General features: G+C 51.7%; 8 protein-coding genes across 8 annotated transcripts; 4 read left to right on the top strand and 4 right to left on the bottom strand.

Annotated features, from left to right (window-relative positions):
* Positions 1 to 78: 78 nt before the first annotated feature.
* Positions 79 to 1,635, bottom strand: LDX57_004744 (putative xylosidase/glycosyl hydrolase; the record flags this gene model as incomplete). Its single annotated transcript, XM_046086417.1, has 1 exon — positions 79 to 1,635. One exon carries the CDS (start codon positions 1,633 to 1,635, stop codon positions 79 to 81), a length of 1,557 nt encoding a protein of 518 aa, XP_045942381.1.
* A 555-nt stretch (positions 1,636 to 2,190) lies between these two features.
* On the bottom strand, positions 2,191 to 4,493 carry LDX57_004745 (uncharacterized protein; the record flags this gene model as incomplete). Its single annotated transcript, XM_046086418.1, has 3 exons — positions 2,191 to 3,223; positions 3,285 to 4,272; positions 4,430 to 4,493. 3 exons carry the CDS (start codon positions 4,491 to 4,493, stop codon positions 2,191 to 2,193), a joined length of 2,085 nt encoding a protein of 694 aa, XP_045942382.1.
* Positions 4,494 to 6,349: 1,856 nt separating this feature from the next.
* LDX57_004746 (putative C6 and C2H2 transcription factor RegA-like) lies at positions 6,350 to 9,205 on the top strand (the record flags this gene model as incomplete). Its single annotated transcript, XM_046086419.1, has 5 exons — positions 6,350 to 6,482; positions 6,538 to 6,592; positions 6,641 to 7,074; positions 7,130 to 7,875; positions 7,925 to 9,205. The coding sequence occupies 5 exons, from the start codon at positions 6,350 to 6,352 to the stop codon at positions 9,203 to 9,205; spliced, it is 2,649 nt and encodes an 882-aa protein (XP_045942383.1).
* Positions 9,206 to 9,695: 490 nt separating this feature from the next.
* Positions 9,696 to 11,082, bottom strand: LDX57_004747 (acyl-CoA dehydrogenase family protein; the record flags this gene model as incomplete). The annotated part of the gene is made up of 2 exons (XM_046086420.1): positions 9,696 to 10,705; positions 10,764 to 11,082. 2 exons carry the CDS (start codon positions 11,080 to 11,082, stop codon positions 9,696 to 9,698), a joined length of 1,329 nt encoding a protein of 442 aa, XP_045942384.1.
* A 34-nt stretch (positions 11,083 to 11,116) lies between these two features.
* LDX57_004748 (CaiB/BaiF CoA transferase family protein) lies at positions 11,117 to 12,635 on the top strand. The gene has a single exon (XM_046086421.1). It carries the CDS (start codon positions 11,344 to 11,346, stop codon positions 12,598 to 12,600), a length of 1,257 nt encoding a protein of 418 aa, XP_045942385.1. The 5' UTR covers positions 11,117 to 11,343; the 3' UTR covers positions 12,601 to 12,635.
* A 337-nt stretch (positions 12,636 to 12,972) lies between these two features.
* Positions 12,973 to 15,499, top strand: LDX57_004749 (Zn(II)2Cys6 transcription factor; the record flags this gene model as incomplete). The annotated part of the gene is made up of 7 exons (XM_046086422.1): positions 12,973 to 13,220; positions 13,315 to 14,148; positions 14,198 to 14,264; positions 14,312 to 14,501; positions 14,551 to 14,731; positions 14,781 to 14,939; positions 14,986 to 15,499. 7 exons carry the CDS (start codon positions 12,973 to 12,975, stop codon positions 15,497 to 15,499), a joined length of 2,193 nt encoding a protein of 730 aa, XP_045942386.1.
* Positions 15,500 to 15,634: 135 nt separating this feature from the next.
* On the bottom strand, positions 15,635 to 18,521 carry AMO2_1 (cytochrome c oxidase subunit 1; the record flags this gene model as incomplete). The annotated part of the gene is made up of 3 exons (XM_046086423.1): positions 17,359 to 18,521; positions 15,860 to 17,283; positions 15,635 to 15,804 (listed from the first exon to the last, which is right to left on the bottom strand). Exons 1-3 carry the CDS (start codon positions 17,742 to 17,744, stop codon positions 15,635 to 15,637), a joined length of 1,980 nt encoding a protein of 659 aa, XP_045942387.1. The 5' UTR covers positions 17,745 to 18,521.
* On the top strand, positions 18,500 to 18,832 carry LDX57_013059 (uncharacterized protein). Its single transcript, XM_046094812.1, has one exon. The coding sequence runs from the start codon at positions 18,546 to 18,548 to the stop codon at positions 18,690 to 18,692; it is 147 nt and encodes a 48-aa protein (XP_045942388.1). The 5' UTR covers positions 18,500 to 18,545; the 3' UTR covers positions 18,693 to 18,832.
* Positions 18,833 to 19,525: the final 693 nt, after the last annotated feature.

The following is a 19,525-nucleotide window of genomic DNA, read 5'->3' on the forward strand; positions in this document are numbered from 1 at the left end:
GGTTATAAGTTTCTAGTCTGCGATTCATGCTGACTCTCCTTCTTGACTAGACATGGCACATTTTATACACAGAATATCTCACTCAGACCCCAACTCAAACTTCTTCACCGTAACCTGCCCCCCAAGCTCCTCAGTCGCATAGTTAAAGATCCCATACCGATACCCCAAAAAGAACGGCCAATCGCTATTCAGCGTCAACTCGCCCCCAAGGTCTGTAAACGACGACCCGTCCGTGCTATACGCAAACGACCCCTTTCGCTCAGTTCCAGGGGTGATATCAATCGTAGCGCGCAACCAGATCTCATCCCCCGAGATGTCTGTACCGGCCTCCTCGCTACCCTTCGACTTCGTGTTCCAGTTCGCATCCATCGTCAACCCACTCGTCATGCTGACTCGGGATCCTCCCTCGTCCCGTCGGATACCGATCCATGCTGACGTGTCTCGGAAGAGCGAAAGGCCTGCACGATCGCCGTTGCTCATCTTCGATATGTCGAGATGGATGGTAGCGCTGGATTTCGGGCCGGGGATGCGTCGCGTTAGTGTGTTTCGAGCCGAGTAGAGGTCGTCTGTCACGGTTGCGGTTTTCAGGATCAGGCCGCTGTCGAGAGACCATTTCTCGGTGTCGGGGTTATGGTTCCATTCCCATTCTGCGCTGAGAGCCGACTCCTCGAATGTATAGGAGGTCGGGATCGGGGTGATGGTCTTGTCGGTTGATACCGAGGGTAATGGGTATGAAGATCCCCAGGCGCCGTTATCGAGCGTTACAGATGGCCAGCCATCCTCGTCCCATTCGACTGGCGCGAGCACCGGGATGCGACCCCCGGGGTACGCGTCGATGAAGGCCATATAGTACCAGTCTCCGGAGGGGGTGTCGACCAATGCCCCTTGGTGTGGACTCCCTGCTCCCGCAACAGGGGCATCGACTCCGATGACGACCTCGCGGAGTTCGTACGGGCCAAAGGGCCCCGAGGTAGATTTCAGCACGAACTGGTCGCTCGCAGGCCGCGTGAGCCAGATGTAATGGTTTCCGTTGATGTTGTAGAAGCGTGCGCCCTCGAGATATCCGATGTCGTCGGGCGCGCGGTACACGACTTCGCTTTTGACTTCGCTGAGACCGTCCTCGGAGAGCTGCGCGACCGAGATGTTGTACTTGTCGTAGGCGACGTACATGGTGTCGTCGGCGTCGACGAGCAGTCCGGCATCGTAGTAGCAGGACGGGATGGTGCCGGATTTCTTCCAGGGGCCTTCCGCCGTGTCGGCCGTGTAGATGTACGTCGTGCTGGAGTCGATGCAGCCGAGCCAGAAGAAGGTCTGGGTGCTGGGTCGGTATTGGATTGTTGAGGCCCAGATGCCGCGTACGTAGGCCCGTTTACCGTTCTCGAGGGAGTAATCGGAGGCCCAGTCGAGTGTGGGCACGGAGTGGCCGATGTATTCCCAGTCGGCGAGGTTGTAGGATCGTAGCACCGGGGCACCAGGGGAGTAGTGCATTGTTGAGGCGGAGTAGTAGAATGTGTCGTTGACGCGGATTACGTCGATGTCTGCTAGGTCTTCCCAGAGGACGGGGTTGATGAATGTATCCTGTGCTTGAATGAGGGCACTCATGCCCATTAGGGCGAGCACGCTTGTCCACCGCATGGCGTGCTGTATGTATATCTGGTAGGTAATAATATACTTTCGAACGCAGTGCAATTGAGCCTACCCTGTGAGGTATTTATTCCCTTTCACCCCTCTATCCCACCGGCCTTGGATCTCGCGATATCGCCTTGGCATACGACATTTCCCCACGGACAGTTTCAGGCACCACCTGGATTATTTCCAGATCCATGCTAGCCCGATCGTGCCGGCTCCGAAGACGCTTCTTCAGACTGGAAATGGCAATTCTCCAGGGGACAAACTCTTCACCCCACATCGACGCAGTTTGTGGAGAAAATATGGAGTCAACTTCCCGAATTCGCGGCTTGGCGGTGCGGAGGGCTTTTAGTGTGTCGGAACATTGCGAGCTTTTGAATGGGTTGATGAGGGAGTATTATCCAATTTATTAGGTAGTGCAGTTACTCTTTTGGAGTCTTTGTCTATTTCTTGAGACAATTTCTGGTAGGCGATGTTCTAATTCAGGGACACGGGAGAATAAGAAAGAACAAAACCATTGTCTATCATGCAACTCATACTAAACGTCATAACATACATCAATCAAGCATATCTCGGTAACACAGGTCGGGGTTCCGCCACTCTATACGGCGGCGGAGGAGGGTAGGCCAAGGGCACCGCCATCGGCCGCCGAGGCACAGCTGGCGGGGTCTTCACTTTCGGACGCCTACAACAGCAACAGACAACACACCCAAGGAACGCCAGTACAAGCGCGCCTCCAAGCCCTGCCGCCAGACCGATCACCAGGGTTCGATGCTGATCCACCCACGAGGAAACGCCGTCACCCCCGTTCTCTTCGTTCCCGCTACGACACCGTCCGCTGCGACACGAGCCTCCATCGCACGGCGTACCGTCAAGCACCTGTTGACCTGTGCTCATACAGCTCCCGGAGTCAGAGCTCCCGTCGCTACAGCTCAGTGTGCAAGAGTTACTATCACCGCATGACGAGATACTGGTGCTGTTCGACGACAACTGTTCCCGACATTGCATATCCCGACTGGTGCATTCACCGCTGGCACAGAACAGATCAGTGCTATTTCCGCCGCCGCAGCTGTCGCCGTTCGGGACATGCCGATCGGTCGGACATCTGCTTGAATTCCCCGGACATGTCTCTTCGAGATCGCAGGCCCCTGAGCTGCGACGACATACAGTGTCGGAAGACGCGTATTGGCAGTCATTGCAGCACGGACCGGACGCGTTGTCGCAGACTGCCCCGTCTCGGAATCGACAGGTGGAGCCGTTGCAGCAGGAGTTCCCGTCGCAGTTATCTCCGCAGTCGCATTCCTCTCCCGCCTCTACGATCCCGTTGCCGCATTCTCCTGGTGTGATGGTGGGTACGTCGTCGTTGCTGATCAGGCAGTTTGTTCGCACGTCGCCGGATCCGATGGCGGAGCAGACGTTTCCCAGGGTGCAGGGTGAGAAGTCACTGTGGGAGGAGCTGGAGTAGGGATTCATCAGGTACTGGGCGTCTGCGTCGCATGTGGACGTGGATAGCGGACAGCATTGCCCTCGAGATGAGGGACAAGTAGAGTCGACGCAGTCGTGGACGGCGCCGAATGTGTGGGCGGACTCGTGGCTATTGAAAAAAGTTATCAGTGTCAATGCCACCTACTAGAGGAGGAGTAGAGGCTACTTACGCAAAAACCTGCCATTCGTTGGACGTTCGAGCCACCACATTCGTGCTCATTCGCGAGTTGCACAGTTGCCCGATCCACGATACTCCGACCTCTCCGCCGGTTCGACACGTCGTCATGAGTGTCCAGTAGGCATTGGTGGAGTCATCGAGCGATCGTCGCCAAGATGAGAACTGTCGTAGTCGCCAGTCCATATCTCCCTCGGAACATTCGACGTTCCAAGGGGTTGAGTCCGATGCACTGTCTGGACAGCTCGCGTCGCTAATCGTCACGTTGTGAAGGCTCAATGAGATATTGAACGTACTTTCAAATACCTCCGACGCCGTGTTGACCATATTTATCAGGTTTCGACGCACCGATTCTGTCGAGTTGAACGCTGCTGTGTACGAACAGTCTGTCGCGATTCCGACCAACGCTACTCGCCTCGTTGTCGGACATCCTTCTGCGCTCCCGATGCTATCAGTCAAGTCTCCGGGATTGAAGCCGCCGAACTGGCGTTTGTCTAGTCCTGTTGAGCCAGTGATCATGCCGATACTATCCATGAGAATGTCACTCGTTCCGGGAATTGACGGCATCCGTCCAGCTGCACATGTCTCTCCAACACTGTCTTCACCTCTTCTCGCATCATGATGCACAACCATATGCGATAGCCTCTCTTCCATACCACCATCATCCTCGTCTGAGATAGCCTCAATACGGTACCGCTGGCCTGAAATCGTAAACGCGCCTTCAAACATGGGATTTTCTCCATCTTGAAGCACGTATACTCTCGCCCAGCCTTTCTTCTGCCAGTCGTGATCTCCGAAGCGAGCCCAGACCGCTCCCTTGAAGACTCTATGCTGCGTGCCATCTAGAGTCTCCGTGTGCCGGATTCCGCCGCTTGCGTCCAGGTGGCGAATATGCGGGGCTTGGACGAAGATATCATTGTTAGGTTCTATGTGCAGTTTGAAGTCCGGGTCTTGATTGGAGATCCGGAATGTGAGAGAGAATTCTGTTCGTAGTGTTACTTTATGGGAGGGGGTATTGATTGTCACATGTTCGAGTGTGCCTGATCCGTCGGTTGCGTAAGAATGTATTGAGTATCCTGCTAACGTAAGTATGCGATTTGTCACATCAAAGGGCAGATAGGGGTGTCAGTATGCACTTACCCGTAGCTAGTTGAAGTAGCGAGAAGAAGTATACCAGCACGAGATTAAAGATCGAGAATCTCATGATTTACAGAACAGACGTTTGGCGCAGACAGCCACACATGAACGCTGTACCCTAGACGGCCACCCTTTTATACATCCCAGCACCACTCGAACCCATCCAATCCAATCTGCAAATATATCGCCTTCAACAACCTTTGCATACACACCAAACCAGACCCACCCATCTAGGCATCAGAGTAAATCAACCGCATTCCACCGCCGAGGCCGAAAAGAAACTGCAAGCCAAGACCGACTCGTCATCGACCGAGACCCGCCAATGCTGACAGATGGTCTGGTTGTGGCTCCACTGGCGGTGTCAATACCGGAGCCCTACGTCCAAGCACAGCCGCCCATGGCTCGATGTCTTGGACTTTGTGTCGGTTTCTGGACTCCGAGTGGTGGGACATCGATGCCAAGGACCGGACTAGGCACGGGGAGGGGGTTGCTGGTGGCTGTGCTTGGATTTTTGTAGGGTTTTAGGAACACATTAGGAGGGTTGGTCTCTTGATTCGAGATGGTTTCTAGGTCATGGACAAATGGCGTTTCTGGAAGATTGCCTTCTAGTGCGTTTATTCTATTTTCGGGGGTCTTGTCTCGCTGAAGTCTATAGAAGTATTACTGACATTACTAAGAACATCGCACCGTTTACCAGGAGGTATGATCTCTACAGTCGCAAACCAGTTCCACTTGTTCATTATTAATCAAGGAAATGGGCTAGTTGATGAACGTAGAGGGCAATACATGATTCGTCAAAACAGTGAAGATATTCGTAAAATTCAACGCCCTCGAGCCATAATTTAAAACATTCACACATGAAAATGTCTTCGCCATCAATCACTAGCCTCCTCAAACTCTGCCTCGTCTGTAGAATCCGCCAGCATCTCCTCGGCATAAAGAGTCAAAAGAATCAGAGGCAACAACCACGGCGCCATTTCGTGGCAAAATGTCAACGTATGTACATGTACAAAGGTTAAACGAAACGAAATGATAGCTCTTTGTCTGCTAAATCGACATAATCCAAACAATCGACGTGTTTATAGATACTTGCCTTCCGTCATCAATCGGAGTTAATGCGTAAGGCCGGGTTGCCTCCGATGGATGAGGCCTGCAACCTGCTGACCGGCGCCCCACGAGGTTATCTCTTGGCGCTAAGCCTCGGTTCTGGATGGTTTTACCATCTTGCTACGTACTGGCGGCTGGGTAGGGCGATTGTGTAGATTGGTGATGGTCTAGGAGATTCTGAGTTCGGCGATTAGTGCGCTATCTGTGGTGTCTTTTTCTGGTGTTTCGACTTTGGCGGGTTTGTGGCTAGAAGACAATTAACTGTGATTAACTCTGGTTGAGACCTGACTAGACTCTGCTTCTTTCAGCATTCTGGAAAGTTCGAAGGTATTATGATGAAAAATCGTTGGTGAGTCAGTGCCGGAGAATGAATCTGCATTCAATCCTACAATGTTGGGGAAGCGCCAGAGTGCTTGCTGTCAGCATATTCTCGAGGTTCCAAAGTGGTCCTTCCCTTACAGCAAATGTCGAAAATTGATATGTATATTTTCAAGGACAGAAACGCCTCCTGACCATCGGGAGAGAAGTGGACCACATGCCGAATCGCCACTTCCGGTTCCGCTGAGTCATGTGAGGATGCTTTATGATTGGGATCAATTGTAGCGAGAGCAGGGAATTGAATCCGCAGATCTATGGGACCTAGCGTCCGGATGACCCGCGATGGGAATGGTGTCTTGAAAAAGCAGCTTACTGCAGAAGGAGAGCATTGTTTTCCCCGCATTTCTTCCCCACACTCCGACCCTCTGCATGCGCTTCGGTCCTTCGGTGCTTCTGTCCTTTTCCCTCCTTCATTTGTCTCCTCCATCCCCCTTCGCCATGTTTGGTGGCTCCCCTTCTACCACCTCTCCCACGTCGCCGCAGAGGTCGGGGGCAAAGGGGTACTTCAAATGCGGCAGTTGCAGCAAGAGTTATGTTCGCGCTGACCATCTCATTCGACACGTTCGCTCTCGTTAGTACCCTAGTCACCTAGCGGTTGAAAAGGCAGGAAATTAATCCATGCCCAGATACAAGAGAGAAACCTTACGTTTGCCACGTTTGCAACAAAGGCTTCGCCAGACCGTTAGTATCACTCCGGTTTCCACTCCAGACATCGCTAATCCGGGCCAGTGACTTGATGAAGCGCCATGCGGCAGGCCATGACAGCCCAGACGAAGGAAAGCGAAAACGGCCTCCACCATATCCCAAAAATGGTCGCGTCTCTCAGGCCTGCGCGGCCTGTGCGAAAAGTAAGTTGAAATGCGACGAAGAGAAGCCGTGCAGACGATGCAAGGAGAAGGGATTCGCGTGCGACTGGCCTGACGGTGGGAACGATACATCGCCTTCCCCAGGTTTAGCATCTCATGGCGAAGAACCGAGCTATTCCCTCGACGAGGCATTCGCGCAGCCCCCGCTCACATCTCTGACTCATGACGACGAGACCGATATGCCCGATGCTGTTGACCCCGCCGGGTTCAATTCCCCGGATGTCTCAATAGACAACTATCTGCCTCCGACGGGAATAGCCTCGATCCCGGATGATACAATATCCATGACTTATGATGGTAGATACGGTTCCCCATCAATTCCCACGTTCTCGTAACTAATGAACGGACGTAGTTCAAACAATTTCACCGACAATGGACCATGACAGCGGCGTTTTCAGCATTGACGGCACATTCTTTCCCAACTTCATACCCGATTCTTTGATACCCTCCCTTGTGCGCAATGACATGCACACTTCCACCAACCTACCTCACGATTACATTCACGACGTATTTGATCATAATGTGCAATTTGGCTTCGATCTCACCGACGTGGACTTTGGCCTAATTGACTTCTTCAATACTCGAGGGATCGCCGACGCATCAACCGACCGATCGGAGGATAGTGGCATTGCCTTGGGTGCCGAAGCGTATCGTCGGTCGTCATTATCCAACTGGACACCAGCTCACGATGATACCGCATACGCGAACCAAGGCGACTTGTCTGTTCCGAAATCAATTGACAGCCCGGAAGCTAGTATGCGATCGGAACGTCAGATTCTATCGGAACGCCTGTCGGCGGGGAGTCGCGATCTCATATTTGGCATGGTTCTCCAAACTAGCACGAAAGCCAATCTGACGCGCATCATGAAGTCATTCCCGAGTACAGAGCTGCTGGACAGCCTGATCCAGGATTACTTTGAATTCCAGAGTTGCAATATTGATTCTTGGATCCATGGCCCCACGTTTCAGCCAAACGATCAGAATCCTGACATGCTGGCCGCTGTCGCCGCTGCGGGCGCGATTAGATCGCCTATTCCGACAATCAGGAAGTTGGGATATGCGTTGATGGAAGTTGCCCGGCTTCAGCTATCATCAAAGGTCAGGAAGGCCTTCTATACCGATGAAATCATCACTGATCAGGCTGTAGTATGAAAATGACAACTCCACGACGCGAGACTTGCGCGCCTCGCAGACCTTCGCCTTGACTCTCGACATTGGTATCTGGAGCGGGAACGGTCGACGCACGGAAATCGCTGAAAGCTTTCAAAATCCGCTCATTACGATGCTGCGACGCTCTATGCGTTTCCGACGCTCGGCTTATTCGAATATTCTTCCGAGCATGGAGGACTCTCCGGAATCCCTTCAGCGCAAATGGCGTACCTGGGCCGAGCAAGAATCTTTCAAAAGGCTCGCTCATCACCTCTTTCTCCACGACGCTCAGTCCGCCATGATGCTCAATGTCACCCCCATCCTCTCCTACGCTGAGCTAGAGCTTCCATTTCCTGCTGTTCGAGCGCTTTGGGATGCCAAATCCGCCGATGCATGGCGAGACATATACCTACGGACCGGAGCAGGCCCTAGCCGGCTGCCGTCTCTAGTCGATACACTTCATGATATGTCTGAACTATCTTCCTTTCGAGGCTACATCGACCTACACCTTTCTACCTTTGTTCTCCTCCACGGTCTCTCCGCCCTTATAAACGAATACCACCGCCTCAAGTTCATCTCTAAGGGTAACTCCAAACACTGGAACGCCCTAGTCATCAACTCCCGCCAACAGGAACTCTCTCAGATTCTATCCCACTTCCGCATGCTCTACCACGAATTCGCCGAGATCCCAAGCCCACAGATCATGCTTGTCTATGAGATGATTTCCATGTTTCTTTACATGTCTCTTGAAGAGCTACAACTCTTTGCTGGGAAAGAGGACAAGAAAGAAGCCAGACGCGTGTATCAAAGCGCTCTCGAGTGGATCAATAGTATCGATTCGCGTCGCGCGCTCTGGCATGCTGGTCAGGTTCTGCGCGCGGCAAAGACCATGCCGTCGGGCTCTCTGACTGGGTTCCTCGCCGTCGGTGTATACTACGCTAGCTTAGCGTTCTGGTCATATAGCGTTGTCTACAAGGCGAAAAATGCGAAGAAGCCGGCAGGGAGTCCACCGGAGGGACATTATGGTGGGAGATGGCCGACCGTGTTCCTGGATGGGGGCGACTCAACCGATGTGCAGAAGTTCATCTCGCTGGGATGTGGATGTCCGGCGTTGCAGGGCCCGCTGGAGCCTGTGTTGGTTGCAGACCCAAGTCAAACTATGGCACTTGCGCGGGGAGTCCTTTGTGCTGAGGCGTCGCATGATGCACTGCCGCCGTTAGTACAGAGTCTGTGTCAGTTGATGGGGGACTTGGGGAACGCGGCGAGATCTACTGCTTGAGATGTGTTGTAAGATATGCATGTACGACTGCTGTGGTGATAGAACGTGACCAATAAAGAGTTTGAAAGGACTGGGAGTCTGAATTTAGATTATCACTATTTCTTCTGGCCAACTGCGTATCTCAACCTAGTATCCTCCAGTTCCATCCTCGCGCATCAGCCTACATCAGCAGCGCTTTTTATGTGAAGAGAAAGATTGGGTTCCAGGTTGATTGTGGCTAGTATTAAAGGGCACCGTAGTTCCATTGCTTTGGGCCTATGCTCCACACCCGAGATCCAAGCAAATTCTTTGCCTAACAGTCCTCTATAAATGAAGAGAAAGGGACTGAATCACCGCAGACAAGTCCACACAGATTGCGAGCCTCAGGCATGGATTATACGTCATCATATATTGCTCGATGCCCCAATTCTCAGGCAGTACAGTTACTCGACCATATATTAGCCCTGCTCTGTAATCCTTCTATGTACAAGCAACAACAGTGCAAAGCCTCTCAGTAGCTACGAGGCAGCTGTAGCACCTTCTCGCTCACATAATTGAGAATCATCTCGCGACTCACAGGCGCGATCCGCGGCACCAAACATTCTCGCAGATATCGCTCCACGTCATACTCCATCGCGTATCCCATGCCGCCATGACTGAGGACTGCACGCTCGCAGGCCTTGAACGCTGCCTCCGCTGCCAGATACTTCGCGCTGTTGCAGGCCACACCCACCGAGTGGAAGGGGATCGACTCGTCCGTCGTCGACGCATCGTATAGCCGCGCCGCATGGTACGTCGCCAGCTTAGCTGCCTCGAGCTGCATGTACGCGTCTGCCAGGGGATGCGCGATCCCCTGATTCTGTCCAATCGGCCGTCCGAAAACCACGCGCTCACGGGCATATTCTGCAGACCGTTCCAGTGCAGCGTAGCCCAGCCCCAAAGCCTCGCCGGCAAGCAGACACCGCTCCGCGTTCATACCGTGCAGGATGATTTTAAATCCGTCGTTTTCCTGCCCGATCAGGCTACTCGACGGGATATCGTAGTTATCGAAAAACACCTCGTTGGCGTCCACGGCGCGACCGCCCATTTTTTTGATCTTGCGCATGTCCAACCCCGGCTTCGTGCGGTCGAGGTCAATGCAGAACATCGATAACCCCTGGTTGGATTTTTGGACTTCTTCGAGAGGTGTGGTCCGTGCGAGGAGGATCATTTTGGATGCTACTTGCGCGCAGGTGATCCAGATCTTTTGGCCGGTGACGGAGTACCCGTCTCGGTCTTCGTGCTTCCGGGCGAGGGTCTTGAGTTTCAGTGTCTCTAGGCCGGTGTTGGGCTCGGTGACTCCGAAGCACGTTCGCCAGGTGCCGTTGATGATCTTGGGGATGGTTTCCTCGAGCTGCTCCTTGGTGCCGAATTTGGCGAGTGGTTGGGTCGCATACACGTTGGCGTGGATGGACTGAGCACCTGCCATACCAGCACCGGACTGGGTAATGGTCTGCATCATCATGGTGGCTTCCGAGATACCTGGACATAATCAGTCTCTGTTCTAATTCGAGAATTATATGGAGGGTCTTCAACGCACCTAATCCCGCTCCGCCGTGCTCCTCCGGGAGCGCAATTCCTAACCATCCGTCCCTTGCTAGGGCGGCGTGGAAATCCTTCGGATCACGCTCTTGTTGGTCACATTCTTGCCAATATGTGTTTTGGAATTTGGAGCAGATCGCTGAAATGGCGTCGCGGACGGTCAATTGCTCCTCTGTGAACCCGGTCAACTCCATCAACGGTCGCTGCAGGGTAGTGGAGAAGGACCGCGGCGTCCGCGATGGGGATGTCACCGGGCGCGATCTCAACACCGACCGCAGTCCATGGTGTAAGTTTCGTGGAGTGTATATGCGTGACATTCTGTGTGATCTGGTGGTAATACTCAGCAACACTGTTCTGGGGAATTGAAGGGGCCCTTTATGTGTAGTAATGATCCGTCGCGAGCAAGCAAGAGCCCGCCAAGTAACCGACAAGTAGCCGACAAGTAGCCGGCATCTCCACCCCCGCGTGACTCTCCGAGGTATGACCTCTCGAGCCCTGATAAAGTATTTACTTCTTACAATCAGCTCAAGGAGACCTTTTGACAACTCAATACGTTTCCCGGCAAACACCTCCACAATATGAGTCTTCTCAGATCCTTTTCCCGGACGGTACGGCATCATGTCCCGAGCACTCGACACACCTCCACTCAGGCCTCATCAACCAAGACAAAAGGCCCCCTCTCCGGCATCACAGTAGTCAGCCTGGAACAAGCCATCGCGGCACCCTTCTGCACCAGACAACTCGCCGATCTAGGCGCCCGTGTGATCAAAGTCGAAAGACCCGGCGTTGGCGACTTTGCACGCAACTACGACACCCGCGTCAACGGCCTCTCTTCGCATTTCGTCTGGACCAACCGGTCCAAAGAGAGCCTTGCGCTTGATCTGAAGAATCCTCGTGATCACAAGGTCCTTATGCGTCTGCTAAGTCGCGCCGATGTTCTAGTTCAGAACCTTGCTCCTGGCGCTAGTGCACGACTTGGGCTATCGCATGATGCTCTAAAGACGGACAATCCGTCTCTGATTGTCTGCAATATCTCGGGCTACGGGCCCGACGGACCCTATCGGGACAAGAAAGCCTACGATCTTCTCATCCAGAGCGAGGCGGGCATGCTCTCCGTCACAGGGACCGGTACGGAACCCGCAAAGGTCGGTATCTCGATCGCAGACATCGCAGCTGGTAGCTACGCCTACTCCAACATCCTCGCCGCGTTGATCCAACGCGATAGAGACCCGAACCGAGCCGGAACCAACATCGACGTCTCCATGCTCGAAAGCATGGTCGAGTGGATGGGTTTCCCGATGTACTACACCTACAACAATGCGGCAGGCCCGACGCCCGCCGGAGCCTCGCACGCTGCGATTTATCCCTACGGACCGTTTGAGGCAGAGGGCGGGACGAAGACCGTTATGCTTGGGATCCAAAATGAGCGCGAATGGGCCAAGTTCTGCGATCAAGTTCTTGGACAGCCAGCGCTGGCGACGGATGAGCGGTTCGCCAGTAATTCGCTACGGGTTAAGAACCGTGATGTCCTGAGGGCGATTATCTGTGATGTTTTCAAGACAAGGTCAGCGGATCAGGTGCTGAGGTTGCTGGATGAGGCGGCGATCGCGAATGCTAGTGTTAATGATATGCAGGGTGTTTGGGATCATCCGCAACTTAAGGCGAGGGGTCGCTGGACCGAGGTTTCGACTCCTGCTGGCGTTGTGCCTGCGTTGCTGCCGCCGGGGATGCAGAAGAAAGGGGGTGGTTTTGGGGCGAGGATGGATGCTGTGCCGGATGTTGGGGAGCATAATGAGGCGATATTGGCGGAGCTTGGGGTTGAGGATTCTGAATAGATCTATTTTTACAGTTTGGGCTGAAATAATTATGGCATCCTGATATATGCTTGCATCATATAGTTGCCACAAATATTCGAAGTATATATTCCGCACCAACCATTGAACGACAAACTATAACAAGATTTTTTTTAGCGACGTTGTTGTTTCTTGGATTTTCAGTCCTGTGTCAACTCTTGTGGCAGAGAATGCAATAACCCAAGAAAACATGAAGAGGGAAAAAAAAAAAAAAAAAAACAAAAAAAAAGGGAAAGGACAACGAAGGGGGAAAACCGAGAAAGACTTGGGCAAAGTGAAGTGTGGAGTGCAAACGGGCGGGCAAGCATAAAGCCGACTCAGACAAACGCCAAGACTAGTTAGCCGACTTGCATCATGCTCCCTTCGGCTTCTTCTTCTCTTCAAGAATCCTACCTCTGCAATGACCCCTCGAGTCGTATCGAATCATCTAAAATGACACCCGAAGTAGATTCAGGTCATCGTCAAACCAGACTTCGCGCCAGACAGGCATGCCTTCATTGCAACCGTCGTCGCATCCGCTGCAATGTACTGGAGAAGCGTCCCTGCGAGAACTGCGTCGCGATGAGCGTGCCCTGCGAGGTCGGAGTCTCGAAGAGAGGAAAGTAAGCAAATGTCCAGTCCAGGCCATGCAGGCTTTCTGAAAATTCGATCGCCGAAGTGATCAGTGCCAACATCATTCTGGTAACGTTGTTGCAGGTACCCGCGCAAGAAAAACAACAATCATATCCACCGGCCCACTACTCCGAGCCATCCGATCTCTCCGCCAGTCGTCGACTCCACCGTCTCGTCGGCTTCCCGAAATGGAGACACGCCGTTCACGCAGTCTGATGTCTCGCGCGTCTCCCAGCAGACTAAAAAGTGGCAGGCGCAGCAGCATGTGAATAGCCCCCGTGCCCCATGGATCTCCCCGGGGGACTCGACTAGCGTGTTCCTGGGCGAGTCGAGTCCTTTGACGTGTGTGATTGATGAGGGACGACGGTCGCCCGATAAGGGGTCTAGTAATGCGATGCAAAAGACGCGTCTTCACTATCCGATTCCAGAGAGATTGGAGTCTAGCAGTACGCGTGATGAAGCCCTCCGGACGCACAAGGCCAAGCTGGAGGCCCAATTGACTGCAGACGGGGCTTTTTCGTACCCCCTAACCGAGACGGTCGAGACTTTGCTACGCGCATACTTCACCTGGTTTCATCCCTGCTTTCCGATCCTAGACCGCACGACCGTTCAGCAGTGTTTTGCTGAGTGCAATGTTTCGCCGCTCCTGTTACAAGCAATGCTTTTTATTGGTGTCAGTCTTTGTACGGATGATGAGTTTGCGCGAACAGGGTTTGAGGTCCGCTATCGAGCCAAGTTTTTGTTCTATAGTCGGGCGAAGGCAATCTATGATGCGGGCTGGGAGTCGAATAAGACAGTTAAGTTGCAAGCTCTGTTTCTGTTGAGTTACTGGCGTGGAGGTCCCTCTGAGGAGCAGGACACGCGGTTTTGGCTCGGTGTAGCTATCAGTTTGGCTCAGAAGCGCGGAATGCATATGATGTTTGTGGTCCCTGTCGGGGTAGTTTGACTACATCACTGACAGGTCTAGGTCGAAACTTTCCTTTACTTCATCCCGAGAAGAGAAGTTGTGGAAACGGATATGGTGGGCATTATATGTGAGTTTGAGCGACACGATGAATTCGAGACCAGGCTAACTTCCCAGATCCGTGACCAACAAAGCGCCTCGGCTCTTGGACTGCCCGCTCGGATACGTGACGAGGATTGCGACGTGGCTATGCTTGCAGAGAACGACATCAGGGAAGACGAGGTTGTGGAGAACCCAGAAATCTTTGGCACCCAGAACGTGGAAGATGTGCCGTACCCAGTCGAAATGGCCCGACTAGCTAGGATTTGTACGACCTGACTTATCTATAGCTAGGTATCAGATGCTGACGATGATAGTGCGCACGATTGTCTCTACGCAATATCTGCCCATCCAAGCTTCTGTCGATACATCTCTTAGGCAAGAGCTTCATAATCAACTTACAGAATGGGAATCGAACATACCCTCTATTCTGAGGCTCGGGAATACTGCTAGCCCTAGGGCTATGTTCCTAACGGGATTGCTACACACAACTCACAAGTGAGACGGATTTGGCACCATTGGGGTGATATCGCTAACCGACTTGAAGCTATCTCTACGTCTTACTCTACCGATCCTTGTTTCTCCACCCATCCAACTCGGCCACGGACGAACTGGGCCAAATTGCATTGAACGCTGCCACTAAGACCACAAGGATTATCGAGGATATGCTGTCTTATAACCTCGTCCAACATGGTGCAACACATTTGTGAGTGTCATCCCGTTAAATGCATGGACAGACTCTAACATAGCAGGATCACCCACTCGTTCTCCGCCTTGTGCATTCAAACTATCCATTGCCGACGAACGACAGGCACAGCCCGGAAATTGGCAGAACACCGCGCAAGGCTTTGTCTGCTGGGATTACAAGAACTGCAAAAGACATGGGACTTGGAGAACTGGGTTCTAGATCTCTTCTTCCGTTGTCTAGACGATTGTACGGCACGTACACTGCGATTGACGGATATTATCAACCCACCAGCTCAGCCAACACAGACTACTGGGGATCATACGAATGGAGAGAATGTGGTAAGCCATGAGCGAGAGCCCAGGACGCCAAATACTATGATGACATCCAATTCGAATGACCCTACGCTCGCGCCGTCTCTTCATGCCTCGCCATATGCTCCTGCTGGAGATCTTGCAGCACCGAGTGATTGGTACGGCTTGTTCAATTTTACAGACGATTTTACGGATGTTCTCGGAAGTCCACAGTCTCAGGAGTCTCTTAATCTACAGAATCTGCAGTTCTTGTATCGGTTCCTATAACAAGGAATTGATCCAAGTCCTAACCTCATTGGGTCGCCGACTTGCTCGCGAGCCATAAGATTCACATTGTGACATCTGAAATGAATGTGCCTTTCATTGAGGATCGCATACGTCTCTCTAGACCGAAGCCGAACCCTAAAGACTGCACTTGCCACACGAGTCCGGAGCAACACTGGAATGTTCGACCAAGGTGGATTGATTCTGACTCTGGCTTGAACGGGGAGCATCGTTGGCAGGGTTCAGTTCAAAGAAGCTGGTTGGCTTCAAAGAAATCGACATCTTCTCGACTGGCATCACCGGGAAGTCTGTTCACCATTAGCATCGTCGAGGTGCGTTTATCAGGCTGTGGGAGCCTCTTACCTTCTGGTCGCGTTACGTGGGTCACCCCAAATGTATGCCACAACACGAGGTCTTCATTCTCGACGTTCTCATTTCTCTGCGCCCAAACTCCTAATCCAGTGTCCTCTCGGCTTTGGTTAGTGAACTCTCCAGCAGCCCATAGCTCGCCCTCTTTGTACGAGGTCACCCAGATGGGCTTGCTTGAGAACAGACCACGTTTGTAATTGAACGTCTCGGGTCCCATCATCAGCATCTGGCTCGGCAGGGCATGCAGCTTATAGCCGACTGGCTTGCCAGACACGGAATTGATGTGGTCGGGGTTAATAATTCGATAAGTCCTGGACTTGGTCAGGTCCAGATCATACCCGCCCGGTCGCTTGATGGGCGTGGTATTCACTCGGAACGCGCAGCCAAAAGGATCCAAATCGGGTTCACCTCGTACAGGAATAATGTCATCATACACGATTGTGTTTCGCACGCCGTCCAAGGCGGGGTCGACTCGCACACTGAACAAGTGCTGATGGTTCACGGCGAGCACTCCCGGAGCCACGACCGTTCCCCATGGCGATAGGGTCTTCTTGCTAATCGGCATGGTCGACACAATGCCGGTCGCCTTCACATCGATATGTAGATTGGCCGCTTGGTCCAGGATGAAGGCGAGGATGTATTCGTAATTCATCACGGTGGCCGTACACTGGATCACAAGCTGTCTGTTGCGCACCATAGAAGCCTGCCCGTTCCGGATGTTGGTATGCTTCCAAACTCCATCGTCCACCTCGTGCACGCAAATCACATTCTTCATCACCAATGGCTCTCCGGCCCCGGTGGTCCGAATGCCGTCGAAATAGGCAATGTGTCCGAGACAATCACAGCCCAGGGTCAACGTGTTGGACGTGATACCGAAACCGGAATCACCTAGATCGAAGGCCTGTTTGCGATGGTACGGAGAGCGAGGATCACCATATGGCACGGTCATCTCGCTCATGGAGACCCGATGGAATAGCGACCGTCCGTCATAGTAGACATTGTTCAGAATTGGCCCCTCACGCACCGTCCAGCCCATATGGAACGACCACTTTTGCCAGCTGATGTGGCGGACGTCGATTTTGAACGACGGACCCTCCGGTTGAACGACCTGAAGAGGCTTGACGTCTTTTCGGAAGTACTCTTTTCCTAGCAGTGTCTGGCTATATTCGACGGGGATGGCAGGGTCCCATGGCTGAGTTTCGGATTCTAGCTCGGCACCGACACCCAGCGGAAGTTTCTCGATTTCAAGCAGCTCGAGAGTATGAGCGTCGAATATGGGGGCAAGTGGGAGAGGGAGGGAATAGTGATTCGCTTCGGGGTCATCGTTCAGCACCATATACATATAGCACTGGTATAGACGACGGCGCTCATTTGCATTGTCCGTTCCATAAAGCCATGGATCATTGATAACAGTGGCACTTCAGCACAGTCCAAATTAGCAACCAATAAATTTATCAACAACTGTATCAAAGGGGACAAAATCCCTAACGTACCTCTCCGGTAACTTCAACTTCTCAACCTCTTTCGCGACCTCAGCATTCCTACTACAGACATCCAGAAGCCGCTCTATCTCATCGATATCCGCCGGCCCTTGAATATCCGGATACTCTGTGTCCTCTTCCACCTTGCCGGTGGTGATATTGATCTTCGCTTTCCGCAGCGTCTGGCTTCCTTGCTTATGGTAGTAGGTGTATCCTTTGCGAGGCGGCGCCGGGACACTTCGCGTGTTGTCACGCAAGTATGCAAGGAGGGTAGTCTTTGGGGTTTCGAGCAGGTCTATAACCTTGAATCGAACCGGAGTCGGGGCATGGTAGGCTCGTACGGCCTGTGAGACGGTGCGCAGTTCGGTTGGGTCGAGGGGGTCGAGGGGGTGAAACATGGCGACAATATTTAGTTCAAGTCTCTCAAAAAATGAAACATAGAGGGGAAGAACGTAGGCACTGTATGGTAAGATGGTAAAGAATTACGAGCAAGATGTCGAATGGGTTGGTATTTATCCTTCCCTCGACTGACACCGCAGACGAGGATATGGTCGCCTCTATCGGAGCAAGAGGAGTTGCCTATATTTCTCGATTTGTCGAAACTTGCGCCCTCGAATCAGAAAAGAAAACATGGTGCTTATGCGTCATCGTGCAATTGTCTCTGTTCTTCTGTTACATTTAGTGCTGTTCTGCGCGACAGACCGGGATAGTGAGGTTGGAATCGTTTCCGAATCCGGTAATGGTTCCAGCAGCACTTGATGGTGGTTCCACATTCTCAGACCCACTGTCCATTATTGAGTACGTGTGGGGGTGGATTCGAGGTACCTCGGGGTTTGGTTACTCCACCGTATACGATACTGGTGAATATTTCGTTATCTGAGCCTTTTTTTTTTTTTTCTCGCCGGGATGCTCCTGTTTCCTTAATGGGTGTTTTTGGCTACGGGGGAGGGGGAAGGAGGCGACGGAAGCCCTTCTATCTTCAGGAAGGCGAATCAGAGTTAGTTCGAATGATTTTAAGAAGGTCAGATGCAATCACACACAACGTAAGTGCGATTGCGAAATACTCTGGATCGGGCTTGAGTGTCTAGCGCGTGGATAAGAAGCTGCTCACTTCTTATCGCTGCTTCACACATACCAAGCCTTCTCAACACCACCTTCTATGTGATTCAACATGTCCGAAACTTCTTCCCAAACGCTCCATGCCGCCGTCGCAAAGATCGACGAGGCCACCCGCGGCCCAAACCCCAAAATACCTGGAATCGTCTGCATCGCTGTGGATCAGAATGGCGACTCTATACTATCGCACGCATCAGGCCTCACAAGCCTCATTGACCAACCTCCAATGACACTCGATACTGTCCTATGGCTCGCCTCATGTACAAAGCTCCTCACTGGGATTGCCTGTATGCAATTAGTAGAACAAGGCCGACTTGCCCTCGACGATGCCACACAGCTGGATAGACTGGCGCCGGAACTGAAGGAGCGGAAGAAAATACAGATTTCAAAATAGAAATGCAAGAATTGTAATAATAATATTTTTAAATATCATTAATTAAATTTTAAATACAAATTAAAATATATTATAGTTTGTTTTCTAATTTTTGAAATATTATAATTTTTTTTGTTTTTGCTTCCTGCCGATTTAATTGTAAAAAAATATTTAATATTATTAATAAAAAATGTATAATTTATATAATCACAGACCTTGATATATAACGTAAACCACAAGCGAGTCGCGAATCTGAGCGAGCCGCGAATTTGTATTCCCATACAATTTGGCACTTTTCAACTTGGAATATCTCTACCATACCTCTATTCTAAAAAAATATATTAAAGATCTGAAGTATTATATAGGTAAGTAGTATAATATCTTTTTTATATAATAAAAAAACCTATGGGAGTCTTTAATACATAACCAGCTTTATAATACAGTGTAATTTATAATACCTGGACAATTAGCCTAATACATAGATTAAAATTTAGTACATTATTGTTAAATAGTGTCATATAATTCTAGTTTTAAATAGTATCTTATACGACATAGAAATGGCTGAGATATCCCGAGTTCAAAAGCGCCATTTTGTATGAGAATACAAATTCGCGGCTCGCTCAGATTCGCGACTCGCTTGTGGTTTACGTTATATTACATTTATAACTTAAATTAAAGTCCTGAATCCAA

The sequence above is a fragment of the Aspergillus melleus genome (assembly GCF_016097325.1).
Source record: "Aspergillus melleus strain CBS 546.65 chromosome Unknown contig2, whole genome shotgun sequence".
In the NCBI taxonomy this organism is placed as follows: domain Eukaryota; kingdom Fungi; phylum Ascomycota; class Eurotiomycetes; order Eurotiales; family Aspergillaceae; genus Aspergillus; species Aspergillus melleus.

Coding starts and splice junctions, on each gene's coding strand:
- LDX57_013059 (XM_046094812.1), top strand. CDS start 18,546: ATGCCGCCGTCGCAAAGATCGACGAGGCCACCCGCGGCCCAAACCCCA.
- LDX57_004748 (XM_046086421.1), top strand. CDS start 11,344: ATGAGTCTTCTCAGATCCTTTTCCCGGACGGTACGGCATCATGTCCCG.